The sequence below is a fragment of the Zerene cesonia genome, chromosome 28 (genome assembly GCF_012273895.1).
Source record: "Zerene cesonia ecotype Mississippi chromosome 28, Zerene_cesonia_1.1, whole genome shotgun sequence".
Classification (NCBI taxonomy): Eukaryota; Metazoa; Arthropoda; class Insecta; order Lepidoptera; family Pieridae; genus Zerene; species Zerene cesonia.
This window is the reverse complement of record NC_052129.1, coordinates 5,898,290-5,911,294: the sequence shown is the minus strand read 5'-3', so window position 1 is coordinate 5,911,294 and position 13,005 is coordinate 5,898,290. Positions and strand designations below refer to the sequence as shown.

Genomic DNA, 13,005 nt, shown 5'->3' with positions numbered 1-13,005 from the left:
ATAATTTATATAAAAAAAGAATCTCGGAATCGGCTCCAATGATTTTCATGAAATTTAGTATATAGGGGGTTTCGAGGGCGATAAATCGATCTAGCTAGGTATCATTTTTAGAAAATGTCATATTCGTGTTTTTTTTTCCTGACATCTATTGGTGAATAATAATACTATTTTGCTTCGTAGATAGCTGGACAACTGAAATAACACATAGGCACTTTTTATACCGATATTCCTACGGGATACGGACTTACGCGGTTTCAACCGCGAGTCACAGCTAGTATATATAAATCACGTAGTAGGTACATAATGTAACCAATAAAATAAATTTTACCTTCCTTTTCTTCAAATATTATAATGGTATTCCTTAAGGTAATACAAGTGAAGTAAGAAAAATGTTCTTTAGACTCTTCCAGCTATCAGGGTTTGTTTGTCTTTCATATCTCAAATTTCCAATTATCATATAAATATATAGAGGTTTGTCCCACAGGAGGGTTGGCTTTTTATTTGCCCACATTCGGGGTAAGCCCCCGGGGGTACATTATTCTAGCTACTTGCATTAGAAACAAGGCTTTAAACCATACATTTCATAATTAATTAAAAAAATTCCATGTTGTGCACACAGTCATTTGTAATTGTATGTAATTTCTATAATTGGTTAATTGTTTGTTTTTTTTTTTGTTCATAATTATGTAAATTGGATAACTTACTGTTTTAATAATTAACTTTTACTTACTTTCATGTTTGGCGTTTTAAAATTTAATAACGTAGTAGGTAACTGGTATTTGAAATTTAGTTCATTTGTTACAGTAGTGTAGTTTATAGCTGATATCGGGGAAAACCTGAAACGTAATCGATTAATTAAACTCCTCCAACTAGTTGGGTTTATATTGGCTGACACCAACATTTTAATACGTGATCCGGTAAATACGGAACAAAATAAAATTTCCAATTATGCATTGTCGCTCAACAATACCCTATTTTTATCCTAAAATCCCAAGTTCCTTCAATTATCACACCCCAATCTTCAAGGCCTCTCGGAGGTCGGCTCGCTTGCCCCGTATTATAAAAAAGTTTTGGGACCCAACGTAATCCTTCTAAGTTGAAATCAAGTTTGACAATAGGGCAGTTATCTTGCCAATGATCGGCTCGCTCAAAGGATTTGTCGCTTCGATACATCCACCGGTGTCGAACTCTTTACTGACCGTGCTCTCCTGGTACCCTTACTTTGTACTCGCCCCTCTAATTTCAGTCGGTTTTCCCGCGTTAAAAATGGTTTTATATAGGTATAGAGGTCCGTTAATCTATCCTATGCATTTATTTAACAGTCCTTTTTGCATATAATGGAAAAAAATGTATATTTGTTTCTATTGATACACGAGACTAGTTAGAGAAATATTATTAAAATCTTTCAACCAATTAATATACAGAGTTGTATGTTCCATTTCTATTTTTCCTGTGATCCTCCCGGGTTCAAGGACAGTTTCAATTTGCAGTTCCGCCTGGAAAATCATCTTTCCGTTTAATTTTATGATGTAAACTAAAATGTTGGTGAAAAACTTGCTAATTGGCATTTTACTACTAACTTTATTGCTTATAGTTTATTCTCGTCCATAGTTTGCCAATATATATCTAGAAACTTCGACGAGACGCGTGCTTCGCACACTGATGGTATGCCGTATATGGCAGGTCTATGACACCATGACGGTAAACCTTATTGGAATTCAACTACTATTTATTGTAGAACTGCTTTTACGACGTCATCTTTAAATATAAACTTTTGGGATCATAAGCAATTTTAAAATGGATTTTTTATTTGTCTACAATATTTAAATAATAAAAATATCAATCAACAGGTATAGAAAATAAATTAAATTAAAAAGTAATTCAAATCGAAGAAAGTACCAGGACAGCATGGGATAAATGGTTCAATGCAGGACGCTTTCCCCCAATCAGGCTACCTTGTCCTCGCGGCTCTACCAGGAACACATATACAGGAAGAGTATAATGTGAAAGATAATATTCCATATTGATATAAAATGTTTAGAATTTATTGTGGCTGACATTCAGATTCTATACCAATTATATATTAAAGAACTGAAAGTTAACAAATAAATCAATTAATATCTTAATAGAAATAATTAGGTGATTAGTAATTACTTATCAGTAAGTATCTGTAAGTGATAAGTAATTTATGTCAGGGTAAACATTTATTTATCTACGTTTATTTCTATTATATAAAATTCGGATTCTATGATAACTTGCATTATCAATGACTTAGTTAAAAAATAATGATCGACAGTGATTTTGAATAGAATAAAGTGATAGATAAATCTAAATTATTATGCAATATTTTTATTTAATTATTCACTGACTTGTAGCATAACTTGTTTCCAAGAGGTACGCCCCTAGACTGGACCACTTCACATCTTGCCATTATTACCAACGACTAAATTGCATTTTAAGGGACTGTTTTAACAAGAAATCGTTAAAAGCCCAAGTGGAGCGGCGGTAGTGTGAAAAAGCCATTTCTCAACATCAGAATTTCAGTCGCGCGCTTTGTCATAGTTCCTAAGCTAACTTATTCGATTGAAGTTGGCCGCTGGCCAAACTATCGCTTTGTCTGTCACGTCACGCCCGAGGCTCTCGCTTGAAAACATTTCGCCGGTTATAGGAAATTTAATTGGTTTTTACACTAATTACATCGACGAGCGATGGTGGTGTGTCCGTAGGTACTTAGTTTCAAGGTTTAGGTTTAGGAATTTGCGTGGAATGCATATCAAATGTATAATTTATGTTATTTTTTTAATACCTAAAGTTATCAGCTCAAGAACTAGTGACCTCTGAAGACTTTTCCTTCATTTTAAGGTTATGGTCATTGACCGGTATTAATTTGGAGGATTGATTTTTCTTCGTCTCCCTTAAAACTATTTCCCTACATTTGCCAAGTAAGCAACAATGTAAACGTCACTAACATGCCATTAATTCTTCTTGAGTAACAGAAACAACAATGGCCTCTAATGCGAGCGTGAATAAGTGCTACTTTGTAATGCACAATTAGGGGCTAATCGTCGATTAGGTTCTAAGCCTGATGTACGCTCGCTTCGCGTGACCACAACTCCTAGGCGCACCTTAACTACCTATTTGTTACCTGGCTAAAAGTATTCTGCACGAAGCCCTCGTTGGATTTTTAAGCATTTTCAATATATTTATTTACTTAGTAAGATTTCATTCATAGATTGTATGTAAATAATAAATTTGCATTAATTGATATATATTTAAAACATTTTATTTAGCGCTATTGTATATACATTGATTTTTATAAGAAAAATTAAAATTATTCTAAATAAGTATAATAAATTAGATACATATTCATTCATTTGTTCATTTGGAATCGTTCCCTGAATTAAAGTAGGAACTATACTTTATAAATTACTACATCACGTAACTACTCACTACTTAGTATTTAATATCGTGATAAAGCATCTCTAGATGAGAAATTACATTTAGCCAGTATCTAACCTTTGCTTTAATAAATATTGAAAATTCTACCAGTAAGTTCCTATTAAAGCCCAGTTTCATTATATTTTAGACTAGAACTTTTTTAAATATTATTTTTATGTGTTTATTAATTGAAAATTTCAATGATAATAAGGATGAGGTGATAAACAACGCCCATTAGTATATGTACCATTTACCTAGTTATGCTTATCTCAAGTGTTTGAGTCTAAGTAAGAGCGTGACTCAAAATGTATATAATGCATAGAACCATTGAATAAATCACTAATGTTATAATCTTTTACTGTTGTATGAATTCGCGAGTAACGCTTATGTATTAGGTACAGGAGATAACGCCTTAAAAGCAGTTATTAGTGAATCAATTTCGAAGCTCCCATAGTGATAGTATTTAATAATTTACCATCCAATCTAGACGTTCATTAAGCTGGCCACTTAAACCGCAGTTAGGTTTCCCCGGAGACTAGAATGGAGCCTAGGTTCATCTGGGATACTTTTGGCTTTATTGCGGTCTGAGCTGGAGGAAATATTTTGTTCGGTTTATGGTTGACCTGAATTTTTTCATACTTTACTGTATATTGCATACTTATGGTATCTACAACGGTTTTATTTTATACGTGACTTTTGGTTTAATTAATAGAATTGATAATTAACATTTTTTTAGTTTAAAGTATTTAAAGTAAGCATTGCATGAGTAGAATGATTAAATAGTACCTATTCATGATTAATTAATTAACACGTCCATCATACATTCGTTTTCATATCATATCCAGATCCACCAATCTTTATCTACGTTGATTCATGTATAAAATCGCATGTTATTTTTGAGAAAAGCTATGTATAGTTCTCAATTAAAACTAATCCCATGTTTAATTTCACCGAACACAAACCAGCAGACAAATATAACTCAGTAAATATACTATCTATCTACAATGAAGAAAACATTTTGATTACGGTCTTACATCTCTTTACCTCTAACATCAGATAAAAATATGTTTCATAATTAAAAGAAAAATATAATAAAATACATTCTATTCCGCTCTCTTTGCTTCCCGTATTTCTAACAATGCAACCTTTTATCTGGAGATAATTATACGGCTTCGAACTAAAACTGTACACGGTATAAAAAGTCGGCTGTTTCTATACATCGCTGTTGTAGTTTTTATCTCGAAATTACGCGAACGCAATATTTAAAGCGGAATTGTTATCGATATCTTCATTCAAAGCATTAATATAGAAATATTGTATCTTTACTAGCTTTTAAATAAAGTTGGGGAAGTCCTGAAATAGTAGCAAATAATTGGTACTCTGTTCCGACTATACCGACCTGAAAACTCTTTGATTACCTATTGATTGATATTCACAAGATTGTGTCAGACTCAGAAATCAAATTAAATCGCTAATAAAACCCCCTTAACGGATCGTTTAATATTGGAAAGTTAATAAGACGGGAGGGGACGTGGCCAGCCCCGGGCCGTAGTGCGACTACCTGCCCGGTGCTTGACGATCGGCTGAAGGCAATTAGTTTGCTCTAGTGGCTGCCTCTGTTGATTTCTGCAAGCCTAGTACATTGTTTTGTAGATTCATACCTTACTTGTTAATTGTTGTATTTATTTTGTTAGTTTTGTTTAACTTTAGTTGCAAATCATTGAAGCCCGTTTTGAAATCTTGATATTATTAATTAATGAAGAAGGTTATTTAAATTGCCCTTCATGATTAAATTTAGTTGCATACAAATTTGTTATTTGACCGAGACTAGATCTTGAACTAAACACAGCGTATAGTTTCAAATTGTAAATTGTAAAGTTTAAAAAGTAAACTTAACATAAAAATTATATAAATAACAATAAAATTACATGTAACACAACTTTCCAGTACAAAAGAAAAATGGATTTCCTTTTCTGTAACAATCTTACAACTCACACATACACACATAATAATATTTTCGTCATTTATCACACCGCTGCGAATGTGTATTTTTTCGTTACATCCAGCGCTATCGTTCCCACGTTACACGTTTGCGAACAAAATAAATTAAATTCCCATTGAATGGAGGGCCGTCAAACGCAAGCGTTGGGCCAGAGCGGAGCCCTCATTACTTCTTACTTTCCTCTCTTTGCACTATCTTGTACGTACCCACCTACGTTTCGTAATTCAATTGTTCTTTTCCGTTTATAAGATATATGTTAGCTGTTGTTATTGTGTTGGGTGTTTTCCTTTTTACATTTCTTCTAATTAAGCTAATGGGTAGATCTTAATTGAATTATATTTTAATGAAGTTGGAAATTGTAGCATCTAATTATATATACAGCATATACTGGTGGTGAGGCTCTGAAGACTATTGCCCGCTTTTGAAAATGTTTAATAGATTTAATCCATAGATCCAACATGGCACTTTTAAAAAAAGAATGAAAATAAGTTCAACCAGTAGGAAGTTCTGATATTTAAAGTGGTTGAATAGTAGACATATACTTGAGCAAATATTCAACCTCAAATTAAATCAGTCTAACCATTCCAACAACTCAGTATTCAAAATCCAATAAGGTCTTAATGAAACCGCACTACCTACAAATAAGTACTAGTGCTAGCTAGATGCACCACGAAGCACTAAAACTAGTTTCTAGCGAAGTTCAATGCGCTGAAATTAGTGTAGCACTGTCTCCACTTCCTGTATAAATCGAACCCAGGCCCCAAGCACTCGGCGTTAATAATTCATGAGCCGCAGTATGAGTTCTAAGCCTATTGAAGTTCCATATAAGAGGTGACATGATAAATTTAAATTCCTACTCAGTTGCAAGATCAATCTACATAAGATTGCACAGCCTTTGGTGGTTTTAAAGGAATTCTATCAATGTTACTATTGGAATATTACTTGGTAGCTCAAAAGAACTTTGCGATGTATAGAAAAAGTATGCTTAATTCGTTTAATATAAAGTCAAAACTTGGGCAGCTCGCCCATTTTTCGCTTTGTTGTTTTGCAACCAATCAATAGCTGATGATCACAACAATCCAATTATATAAACTTCCTTCTACTCCACCTTGTCATTAGAGACTTAACTATAATAATCGACTATCACACTTGTATATAAACTCGGCGTGTCTTCTGCTATGCATAATTAAAGGGGGCAAGTCTCTCTCCTTCCCACATTCAGGGGGGGAGGAATTCGTATCACGCCAAATGACTACATTTATTTTAAGCACTACGCATTTAGAAGATTTACCGCTCTCGTATCTTTGGTATGCAAAATGAGTTTTTTTAATGTAGTTTTTTGTTGTTTAATATAAAAAGATCTTACGTGATTAGGTTTTTTAGAAGAGTCGTCATATTATCCCCTGACAATTTTGCTCCATACAAAGTTCCATCCCATAATTGAACATTTTCCAGGTTACGGTGTTTTCACGATAAAGTATGATAAAGAAAAGCTCTCTTTCAAAGTTTACCCAAATTCATCGTATAAGATGAAGATCAAACAGACTTAACTTTATATATTCAGATGATGTGATCACGAGTGATCAGATAATCTTAAATACTACCTAATTGTTGTTTCGATTCAAAAGTGCTCAAAAATCTACCCAAGTGGGCCACACTATTTGAATGTGAACGTGGTTTGTTGCAGATCTAGAGGGAGGTCGGGCGTGGTGCCGGCGGCGGCCGCAAGCCCGGCACCATGGCTACCGTGGAAGGGCGGCCGGCGCAGTATGGCGTCACCCTTCGGCAGCTGCGCGAGCTTATGGAGACGCGCGGCGCGGAGGGCCTCGCCAAGATCAACGCGCTCGGCGGGCCGCAGGAAGTGTGCAAGAAGCTTTACACATCGCCCACAGATGGTATGTACACCTTGTGAACTTGCAACCAGCTCGTGGTCCGTGAAGAGCACAGAGGCAGCCGCCAAAGAATTAATGTTTATTACTTCCTTTTAAACTTTTAGATTCGTTGATACGCCATTTAAATAGCTGATGGTTCGTCCATAAAATGCGGCAAGTTATCGCGCGCGATAGTTTATGAACTCTTCTGTGTACAAGTATGATTGAAGTAATATAATAAAACAAATTGATATAGTCGTTAGGTATTAATAATTATAATGCAAAATTGTGCTTGTTTGTTTGTCCTTCTTTCAAGAGTGCTTGTATGATATGATTTTTGTATCTAGAGGCCTCATTCCTCCGGAAAGATTCGTTATGATGCGCATTTGAATCACTCCGAAATTTAATAAATTCCGATAGATGGCGCTTAATTAAAAACGTGACGTGTTACATAACAATTGATAATTTTGTTTGACTGCGCGGGCGAAGCGGCGGGTAGAGAGCTAGTAAGTAATAAAGCTGAGAATAGCACGCTTGCATCGATCACCGGTTAATGCGATATGACTGCTAGCTATCCATTCCGGTTCTGTCAAGATTTGCACGTTTCGCAACACGCCACACTCGCAGCTCGCTCTCTTCTCGGCAGCTTATGTCAGGGCTCGCTGAAGGTGTTTTACTATCTGACAAACGTCGATAGACTTACAGATGGTGTCAGATCTATGTTCATATCAAATTGTGTTTCGTTTTTGTATTTCAATGCACCATCACGAAACTGAATAGCCATTAGTTTGATCCATATCTCATTCAGACCACATGCGTTCATTAATTGAATGTCAAGTGGAAAGGAGGTCAATAATATTGAATTAAATTTCTCCATAACTAAACGTAGCTGAGAGCTGAAATATGCGAGAATTTATTAATATGAATACAAGCAAATTGCATAGCGCAGCGTACAATAATCTCTTGAATTAAATAGGCGGATTAAATTTCATTCACGCCGAGTATTGCTTATTTCAATTGTGGCACAAGGCCTGTATAATTCGAAACGTGTCACACCATCTAGGTATATTAATTCCGTACATATGTATAATAAGGAAGACTATTAAAATGTATGACGAGTCAGTAGAACACCATCATATATATTCGTTTATTGGTATCACCTCGTTCTTAGCAAATTTAAAACGCCATGTATATATACATAGCTAGGTAAGAGCATCCATTACATCACGTCAAATCGGTAGCGTATTGTAAAGTGTATCGATTCTATAATCTCGAAATGTAACCATTTAGGCTTGAAAATAATAAATTAACAGTAGATCCAAATCATACGACTTTAATGGCAAAATTGGCATCGCGCCATGTCAAAAATGCAGCCGGGCTTAATTCAGATGAATGGGCTCTCGTGGAATAATATGCACATAATGCTTTAGATAAAGACATTCTGTAAAGATCATTTTTCGTTGGAAACGTTTTACAGCCAGCCGTTGACAGAGCTCATCTATCATTCGCAAACGAGCCGTGCAAACAGCGGCTTTATAATCCGGTGGATAAGATAAAAAATTGCTCGCTGCGGAAAATACATTTTCCCTTGAAATGCATAGTCGAAAAAGGTGCGCTAATTATAATATTGTGACATCATGCCTTTGTAAGTCTACGATGTAGTCACTTGTATCAACAAGATTTGCATTTTACAGGCCAGATTATTTATAACTTTGCACACTTTATGATTATATCGCCACATTTCGCATACTATCCATAGAACTATGTTTTACTGCTTTCTTTACAATGTATTGTAAGTAGACTAGGCAATGAGTAATGGACGAGTTATTTTCATTTTATTCCATTGAAGTAATTAGGAAATAATTATTTCAATAGCTTTTATCGGTCTGAATTCACGTTTCAAATAGCTGAAATCGCATCAGTCAAATTGTCTGCGTCATGGCTGAGCTGCAAACTTGACCTACATTATACGCGAAGTTTGATCGAACGCGATCGCTACGATACCGGGAAATTAGGTGAGAGCACATGCTACATACGAAATAGTTCGACGGTGTACCTGACTCTGAAATAATCTAGAAACTATTTTGCTATTGTATGTAATTAAATTCTACATTTGGTGAAAGCAATGCTATATATATTACATATATACATTGTAAGTAACTTCCGTAAATTTTTGCATGTATGTCCATATTTTTTTTTTTAAGATTAGGCAAGCATTTGACCATCGCTTCGCCTGATTAGGATGAAGATTAGGATGGAGCACGCTTACCCAATAAATGCCTATTCACATTCCCTTTGAATAAATCTAAATTATAATTACTAGGAAAAACGAAAGCCGGAAGATTGTTCCATTCCCTACTGGTGCGCATGAGAAATGAAGCGAATCGCTTAGTGCGTATAGGTGGTATGTCGATCACATAAGGGTGGAGACCAGCCCGACGTCGAGTCGCCCGATAATAAAAAGGAGAAGCCGGCACCATACTGTGCAGTTCTTCAGCATTGTCCATTTGCTTATATTTAAAAGATATTATTTGAATGAATCAAATAATAGCATTTAAAGAATAAATTTCACGTAAGCTCAAAATATCCGAATTTCCATATTCTCACACGAACACCAATCTCCGGATTAATAAAGCGAAACGGACAAAGTTATCGCTGCTGTTCTTCAGAATTCACTGGTTCGGATTCCATTTGATGCGGACAATACGAGGAGATGGCTATCGTTAATTACTCACGAAAATAGGGAGTTTTATTAAAACAGCAAGCGTTACTGTCACAGATATGTCTTTGCGCGTCTCATCAAAAAGTAATTAGTGACTACGCAAATATCCTCTGACTCGTATACAAATATAGTTCTAGCTATAAGTGAACTTTCGTTTAGTTTTTCGAGAGAATATTGTGCTAATACTGGGCACACACTGACCATATATATAATACAACACTTAAATCTCTTGACCTACAATTTTAGGTATGAGATCTTCGATATTTCAGGGATTCAATGAAAGATTTCTAGGGATCGTAGATATAAGTAGTCGAAATTACAGATACATTAACTATACAATTGAATTGTACATTGTTAAATTGCTCCAGCCAATTATTTGCTACGAGACATCGTATCGTATCGTATCGGTTATAATAGTTGTATGGATAATCCGTCTGAATCTAGCAACAATAATAGTAATGAAACATAATAACGGTTTTAGTAGCGATTTTCATGACTGTCGTAACTCTGTGGTTGTTACAATCGCGAACCGCGCTTTACGACACGTATTTAGTGCGAAGCGAAGGGAAAATTAAATAAATTATTGATTGCTCCCAGTGTACACGTAGCCTTAATGTGTTGAGTTATTGATATTCCGTCGGTGAACATTTTTATAGTTTTCGGATAATAATGTTTTTATTACTGGATTCAAAACTCAAAGACTATAATAATGTTGTCTATAATTCTTAAAGTCAGTTCATTGCGATGTATTGAGGTAGTAATTCTACTAAAAAATAAACGAAAAAATCAATCGTTAAGAAAACAGCCGTCACAGGCGCGACTTTAGTGCCTACTACTATGTTACCACCTACCTATGTAGGTGGTAACATAGTAGAAGTCCCCACCTACTTTCCGTTCAAATGAGATTTCGTACGGCCGAATGCAGTTCATTGAACCCGCGAAGATCGATACAACTGAATGGCTGATCGAATTTTCACGCGAGCCCAAAACCCAGCTATCAAATTCAACCATCTCATTGTTAAATGTTCATTCATCTATACGCATCAAAGCGATATCCGAACATCCACCGTTTGATCATTCGCTTTGACTTCCTATCGATTTAGTTATTTAAGACGGCCTATTTATAAATTTGTACGGGAATAGACTATCGATTGCTACATTTTTAACACTAAGCTAGACTTTTTTGGGGCCTAACAATTTCTTAGATTCACATGTAAAAGTAAACAAACTTGTTTAATTTAGTTTTATTGAAAATAAAGAAAAAATCATTTGCAATAACTACTGATAACGCACAAGTGACACAAAAATCTATTGAAAAATGAAGGCAATAAATAATAATTAGCGTCGGTTGTCGCTGCTGACTGTACAAGCTCGGGCCGAGGGTTGTTCACGTCACAAACAACCCGTATGGGATTATCGCGGCAATCGCGACATATTCGCCGTGACAGCTACGCGATAATGTCAATCTGTCCGTATATCCGGCCTACATATATATCTATGAGAGTGCTGTAGGGAAACTAATGACATTCCTTTTTTGCTAATGCTCATGGAACAATCTTCAAATACGCATGAAAAAATCTAATACTTCGTAAAAAATATAACATAGAGAGATTCCCATGTACATTACCTACCTACTGTTGACAATTTCAATTAGACTATCATTCGCTTAGAAATAAAACAAACAAACCAACTATATCACACTAATAATACAGCGGTGTTCGTTTTATAGAATCGAGGTTGTAAAATGCTACCAAATGCCATTCAAGCAGATTTTCTTAGCTGAACACACAGCCAAAGTAATAATTAACCTATTTTTATCTCTAATCCCATGCGATGGATATCAACTGCTGATTGGTGAAGCGCGATCAATACGTTCGTGCTCATTCGCTTTGCGGATGACAGGCGGCCGCAAACAGGGACTTTCCCTACACTATACCTACTGCTTATTTTCACGTTTTTATTGCACCAGCTTCAGCACGCGACTTTGCTCGCGATTCGAATGAAAAGACGTCAAAATTGACACACACATTATATTTATGTGAAATCACAATTTATTATATATCAATATCAACGGACAGTTTATTTTCAATTCCAATCTTTATCGCTAGCTTCACAAACCTAGCTAGCAACATAATAAAATTTAAAAAGCACCGCACTATAATATGCACGCAGATAGTACGAAGTGGTGAAACTCAAGTGCCGAGCAGAGTTTTAAAATCTAATTGTTTTGGGGACAAAATGTTTCCGCAGCGCTGCGGAGATTTCGCTCCAAATTTAGTAAAAACAAGAATTAAAACCAGAATATGGGAGCCAGCGGAGACGGCGCAACTTTTTCGGCGAGTCGTCTCTAAAGTTGTGACAATGGTCGGTCACTAATAATATGCTAGCATTACAAGAACTCATTACAATTATATAATTAGTTTGTCATATGTATAGTAGTATTTTATGATTAGTTTTCTATTGGAAATTATATGTGAGTAAATAGTTCAATCTAGACTAGTTTAGTATTGCATCTAGTAGTAAGCAGTTTATAATCTCTGGCCATCTATCCGTATGTGACGAAATGATCAAATCAATTTAAATTTAATTGGGTTTAGGACTTCTATGGTGATTAAGAGACATACAAACACACTTATTCATATTTAATAATCGTTGATGTCCTGCTCCATAGTAAATATCTCATATATGAACATACGTAATAGAGCGTTGCTTTTTATTGATTTTCTTGCGAACACCAAAAGGTGTATACAAATATGCTTACGTGAAATCAAACATTTACCAACTTCGATGAAGGCTAATTACGTATTCCCGTACAGTCTACTTAAATAACTTCCAAGTTTAAAGTTTCCTAATAAGTGCTTCTGAGCTTAGAATAATAATTGTACGGATCTATCACAATATATGTAATTATATATTATAATTATTATGATACGGTACGATATATATTCAGCTGCTTCGATTTAATAAACATA

General features: G+C 35.1%; 1 protein-coding gene across 1 annotated transcript in view; it reads left to right on the top strand.

Moving 5' to 3' along the window:
- Window positions 1-13,005, top strand: part of LOC119837710 (plasma membrane calcium-transporting ATPase 3) — an 82,400-nt gene that overhangs the window by 29,749 nt on the left and 39,646 nt on the right. The window contains exon 3 of the mRNA XM_038363441.1: window positions 7,128-7,335. Coding sequence (XP_038219369.1) covers window positions 7,179-7,335 — 157 coding nt within the window. The 5' untranslated portion in view covers window positions 7,128-7,178. The remainder of the gene's footprint in view (window positions 1-7,127; window positions 7,336-13,005) is intronic.